Here is a 6605-nt window from a genome sequence, read left to right on the forward strand (position 1 = left end):
AATTCTGTAGTATTTAGTTTCTACCCGGTGGTATTTTTACGTGACATCTTAACGTGGTTACCTCACTTCCTTCTCGCGAAAGAGAGAGCGGGGAAATTTGACGGCCCTTCTTTGGCAGAGTGATCAAATTGCTTTGACTTGTTTGTTATTAGAAAAGGAGTGTTTGCTTTGGTTTGTTTCCCTCTGTAAAACTTTTGGTTATTGTTGGCCATTTATTGTTGATATAACCTGCCGTCTGACTGACAATGAGGACTTTAGAGGAGGTGCGGGCCACTCTGCAGATCGCCAAACTCAAAGAGGAGGACTTACAGAAAACTATCCACTGTCTGTCCTTTGGGCCAAACGTTTCATCTGCGGACTACTGCCTGATGGAGCTCGACGACACACTCTGCAAACACATCGAGGCTGGCCAAAGGTAAAGCTGATTGTAGTGAAAATTCCCGTGAAGAGACTGACAGCAAAGAAAATGTTCCTCTGCTAGTTTGGGGAACAAGTCAACAACCTTTCAAAGTTATTGTGGATTTAGGTTTTAATGATTGATTAGTGAAAGTGTAGGAACTACAATTTTCTGCTTCAGAAAATCAGAGCTGAAGTGCAGGGTGGACGTGCATGAAGCTATATGTAAATATAAACTAATTGACCACTTTTTTAGGTATACCTGTTCAACTGCACATATAACGCAAATATCTATTCATAGCAGTAGCTCAGTGCATTTAGGGATGTAGACATGGTCAAGATAACCTCCTGAAGTTCAAATTGAGTTTTAGAATGGGGAAGAAGGGTGGTTTAAGTGACTTTCAACATTGGTTGTTGGTGCCAGACAGGTTGGTCTGAGTATTTCAGAAACCGCTGATCTACTGAGATTTAAATAGAGTGGCCTGAAGAGAGATAATATCCAACGAGTGGCTGTTTTTCTGGGAGAAATCCCTTGTTAATGTCAGGGAACAAAGGAGAATGACCACTTAAAGCTAGCAGGAAGGCAACAGTAACTCAAATATCCACTTGTTACAGCCACGGTCTGAAAAAGCATCTCTGAATGCACAACAGGTCAAACACCGAAGCAGATGGAGTACAGCAGCAGAACACCACACCAGGTGTCACCCCTGTCAGCTAAGAACAGGAAACTGAGGCTACACTTCGCACAGACCGGTCAAAATTGGACAACAGAGTTGAAAAACATTGCCTGGTCTGAATACTCTCAATTTCTGCTGTCACATTCAGATGGTAGGGTCAGTATTTGTCATGAAAACAGTTCAGACTTGTGGTGGTTTTGTAAGACAGGGAGAGATATTTTCTTGACGCACGTTAGTGCTAAAGGACCATCGTTTAAATGCCACAGCCTACCTGAATATTGTGGCTATCGATCCTTTTGTGATCAGTGTACACATCTCGTGATGGCTGCTTCCAACAGGATAACATACAAAAACTCAAATCATCTCAAACTGGTTCCACCCAGTAGAGCACCTTTGGGATGTGGTAAAACAGGGGGGTTGTTATTATGGATGTGCAGCTGACGAATATGCAGCAACTGTATGATGCCAACATGGACAAAGAAATGTTTCCAGCAACTTGTTTAATCTAGTCCATGAAGATTAAAGGCAAATGGGTCCAGCTAGGCAAACTTGAAAGTTAAGTTTACCTGGTGATAACTAATAACTAACTTTTTTCCCTCTTTGCCAGTCTAGTGATTCGGGGCGATAAAGACGAACATGCAGTGGTTTGTAGCGACGACAAGACCTACAGTCTAAAAATAGCTGACACATCCAACCTGCTGCTGTTTCTTCCTGGATGCAGAACACCAGACCAGCTGACCGACACCGAGGACAGCTCTCACGTTGTGCACGCTCAGGTAGGACCTACACGGGTGTCTTTCTTTGACTGACAAGCACAAACTTATAGTCGGTGCATAAAAATAGATTCCTGTTGCAGATATGGGGGTTTTGTAACAGCTACTGGGAACTGAGGAAACAGCGACCAAGACTGAAGAAGCTAAAGAGGCTTTTAATGGAAAATCCTTACGAAGGACCTGCGTTAGGAGGGCAGCAGGAGAATACAGAGAACAGGGTGAATACACCCCGTTAGATCTTTTCATGTCGATGCTGATGTTGCTGTAGCTGTTAGTAACCAGTTTGCCCTGTTCCCAGTACACAATGCAGGATCTGCTGGAGAGGATTCAGGCCAGTGAAGAGGAGATAAGGACACACTTAGAGACCATCCATGCCTGTCAGATAGATGGTAAACAGTGATGTCATTTTTATTTAACATCATGACAAAACAGATAGCTACCAGCTCTTCAACAAGAGCATCCTTTTTCCTTCCAGGATACTGGCGCGTTCTGGACTTTGACTATGAGATGAAGCTGCTTGGTCATGTGACTCAGCTGGTGGACTCTGAGTCTTGGGCCTTCAGCAGGGTTCCCCTTCAGACCAGTTTAGATGAGCTGGCCCCACTCGAGCCCAGGTCTGTGATCCTTATCTTCACCTCCAGAGATCAACAAATAGTAACATAAAGATGCAGATGGAGTAAAGTTGCAGTGATTGTTTTTAACATACCCAAGTGACACAGTTTAAGAGGCTATAGTGACTTTCTGAGCTTGTATTTTATGGCTACATAGTGATGTTTCCTTTTCTGTTCACAGAGAGATGATCGAGCACTGTTTGAACTGCTATGGGAAACGCTATACTGAAAATGGTGAAAATTTGACCTTCGCACCACAAAACTAGAAGGATTGCACACAATTCTCAGCTGCTTGGTAATGAAATGTGTTTTGTGTCCTTTATCTATACAGGTGAAGTGTTTTATGCACTAAATGAGGACAAAGTCTGTTGGGGTATCGCACTGATGCTGCTGCACAATGCTGTCAAGTTCAACCTGAAGGAGTTTCAGGAGGTCTGGCAGCAGAGCGTCCCAGAGGGCATGAGTACAAGACTGGACCAGCTAAAGGTGAACCTGTACACCTTTTGTCCTTTATGATGTATTCAGAGTGAGAAAAGTGTTGGGAGTTAGAATATAAGCTGTGTATTTGGGCATTTTCATTGTTTTTAATTAAGGAAATCCTCACAGGCTTGGCATTCACTTATCCATAGGATTCCCCAGACATATCTTTAGTTTACTGAGTTTTTCTCTGTTTCTCTCTTAAGCCAGTGTGTATCCCGTTGTGTTTGAGAAGCTACTTTCCAGAGTTTAGCTTAGTTTCCTGACTGGTGTTGTCTGTATTGTATATCTTCCAGGGCATTGCCCTGTTGGACCGCACCTCCCGCCCAGAGACCATCTGCCTGCTGCGTGTGGAGGACCTCCCAGAGGACACGGTGGAACGCTTTAACCACCTTTTTACACTCCGAGAGAAATGGACAGAGGAGGATATAACACCATACATACAGTTAGTGTTATCCATACAAATTATTAAGGGCTTTAATTAAAGAAACACAAAGAGCTTGTGAGTAACCCGAGTCCCATTTTTTGCTTATTACAATGTGTAACGCTCCATTTCCTCATCCAGAGATCTGTGTGGAGAGAAACAGACCACCGGAGCCCTCCTGACCAAATACGCTCGGTCTTCAATGCAAAATGGGATCAAGGTTTTCAACTCCAGAAGGCCCGTGGCTACGTGAACACTCCTACTGTAAAGTTATTTTTACTGTTTGAAGATGTATCCATGTGAATCTGTTCATTTCACCCTGTCACTTTTTTGATGCTCTGTGAAAATCTGTTTGCTAAAAATGCCTGTTAGCACGTTTTCAGCTGCTCCTTTTTGTCTCATGTGTAAAATCATTGAATAATAAAGTTATCAGAAAAACAAGTTTTTGTTTTCTGTTGACAAACTTAGACCTTTTTTATTGTCGGCAGGTTAATGCAATGTTGGAATTGTCCACAAGGTGGTGCCATATGCGGAGTAATATACAGCTGTCAAAAGTTTATGTCCACTCATCTTGGGGATGAATGTCATGGTAATGATTTCTGGGTTTTAATGATTTCTTTGACGTGTTTCTTTTCCAGAGCGGAGTGACTGTACAGAAAACATCATTAATCACTTTCAAAAACAAGAATGCTTGCACAAGTTTGAATTTATTTTAGGTTTTCTTTAATCCACACAGGGTCAGACGTATACATATAGAATAAAATATATATACATACCCCCACTAATATTTTGTTATAAATCCCTTGGCAACCAGTCACTTTTGAGAATTCATCAATACACTTCTGGCTTCTTGATCTTTGACCCACATTCTTGGCAGAATTGGTAGAGTTCACTTAAATCAGTTGGTTTCCCAGCACAGACTCGGGTTGAGGCTTTGGGAAGGTCATTCCAAAAGCTTAATGTTAGCCTCCTTATCCTTTCCACAACCAGTTTTGTTTTGTGTTTGGGATCATTATCCTGTTGGAAAACCTAACTATCCAGGTTTTAACCATCTAGCTGTCAATCTGAGGTGAAGTTGAAGAGTAGTCCTCCATAATTTCATGCACTTTGTGAAATGTACCGGTAGGAAAACAACCCAGAGTATGATGCTACCACCAACATGCTTGACAGGTGGTATGTTCTTAGCTTTGAAAGCCTCACCTTTACTCCTCCAAAGGTACCGCTTGTTGTGGCCACACGGCTCTTTGTATCGACCACAAAATCTTTCTCAAGAACACTTTTGGCTTGTCCATGTGGGCAGCTGCAACTTTCAGTCTCGCTCAAAGACATTTGTTTTGGAGCAGGGGCTTTTTTCTTTGTCGGCACCCTCTCAGTCCAGTAAAACTTACTTCACTGTGGACCGTCACGCTGGTGTTTCAGTAGTTTTCAGTTCGTGCCAGGGTTGAGCTTTGGTGGTTCCTGGGTTGATCCTGAACATCCTAACCAACCTCCAGCCATTTGAGGGCGACAGTTTGGGTCTTCTTTGAGATCTTGGTGACAAATCTTAAATACAGTTCTTTGAAATGCTGATCTTGAAATCTGTAGTTGTTTAGAAATGGCTCCAAGAGACTTTCCCAACTTGTGAAAATCTATAATTCTTCTTAGAGATTCCCTGAGTTCCTTGGACTTTCCCAGTATTGGCCAATCCAGTGAGTGCTGTTGATCAAATCCCTTTTATATTGGCAAAGGCAAACCACAAGTTGTGGTCAAGCATGAGCACTAATGAGAAGTTAATAGGCTTTGGCCATGTCAAGTCAAAGGTTGTTGTAGTGTGCTGGTTTAGCTCACTGGATTAATCAGGGAACCCATATGCTGCTACGGCTAGTACAGAGAGCTGGTTGAAATCTGGCCATTTGCTGCATGTCTTTCTCCTGTCATAAAGGCTAAAAAGGCAAAAAGACAAGTCGTAGCACCACTTATTAAAAGATTTAAGTCAGTGTAGAAATAAATGTGAGCCTGTATCTGTACTTTTGACCCTGAGTGGGTTAGAGAAAACCCAAAATAGTTTCAACCTGTTTTTTTAAAGTCATTAAAGATGTATGCACTACAGTCATTCCACCATAGAAAAAGAACAGCTCAAAGAAATGATGAAAAGCCTCAAATTACCATGACATTCATCCCCATGATGAGTGGATGTAAACGTCTGACCACAACTGTACATAAACCAAGCATGCTTTAATAAGTCTGGTTCTCCAAAGTAAACAGATTACATTTGAAATTGATTGTTTTGATTTGCTAGCCTGCCTGATGTCTTCTGGTTGATTCAGACTATCGGATTACTCCAGAAAGGAAATGAATATGTTTCATGTTTGGACAAAAAAAAGACACGTTAAGCACAGTGTCATGGTTTACAGATTTGCTTAACAAATGAACGATCAGTTTGATCTTGGATACTTTTGACCGGATCTGATCCTGGGAGGAGACAGAAAACCCTTTGGGATTGTGCCAGGAAGGGCATCCGGCATAAATATCAGTGGAGCTATCTGCTGTGGTAACACCTTGTGAATAAGAGGTCACAAGCAATTGACAAAGCCTTTGCCATTTTCCTTGCAATATTCCAACTAGCCAATTCATTGGTAAGTAAAATAAAGCAACACTGCTCGCTACATCATGGAATAATGGCGTCCATTCGGGATGAATATTTGAGGATACTGAAATTCAGTCAAGCAGGATAAAATAAATTCAGAAAGCACTGTGCTTTAAATAGGACACGTCACTGGCACATATGTTTAACTCGAGCATGCAAAACACCCACAGATGCAGACTGTTCCTTCATTACCACAACTGTCTGAATGTGAGTCAGTGTTAGTGACACATGAAGATCTCACCAGACATGACACAAAGCTGATAATTTCCGTGTTTCAACACACACGCTGAGTTTATCTGGCTGGCTGACTATCCTTGACTTCACCCACTGGAAGTGCTGACTTGTCAGTGCATGGGGTAAGAGATCCCAGCTGTGTTTGTTGCAGCTGCTGTGATGGTCTACATAACACGCACAAAGTGATTAATAATCTTTACTTTCTCTCCTCCCATGTGTGATCCACCATCATATCTGCTCCTGCTCGTCTATTCTGCTTTCTTCTTCTTCTTTCTGTGAACTAGATGTGTAGTGTGATTTGCTCTGGTGTCATTCTTCCCCCTTTTTTCACAGAAACAACATTAAAAGAAAGAACTGCAGCTAATGAGAAGATGGGTGTTAATGTGT

General features: G+C 42.0%; 1 protein-coding gene across 1 annotated transcript; it reads left to right on the forward strand.

The window, feature by feature from the left end:
* Positions 1–47: 47 nt before the first annotated feature.
* Positions 48–3799, forward strand: dscc1 (DNA replication and sister chromatid cohesion 1). The gene is made up of 9 exons (XM_026185072.2): positions 48–415; positions 1681–1849; positions 1930–2064; positions 2145–2235; positions 2322–2460; positions 2639–2691; positions 2789–2943; positions 3231–3379; positions 3500–3799. Exons 1-9 carry the CDS (start codon positions 246–248, stop codon positions 3609–3611), a joined length of 1173 nt encoding a protein of 390 aa, XP_026040857.1. The 5' UTR covers positions 48–245; the 3' UTR covers positions 3612–3799.
* Positions 3800–6605: the final 2806 nt, after the last annotated feature.

The sequence above is a fragment of the Astatotilapia calliptera genome, chromosome 11, assembly GCF_964374335.1.
Source record: "Astatotilapia calliptera chromosome 11, fAstCal68.1, whole genome shotgun sequence".
In the NCBI taxonomy this organism is placed as follows: Eukaryota; Metazoa; Chordata; class Actinopteri; order Cichliformes; family Cichlidae; genus Astatotilapia; species Astatotilapia calliptera.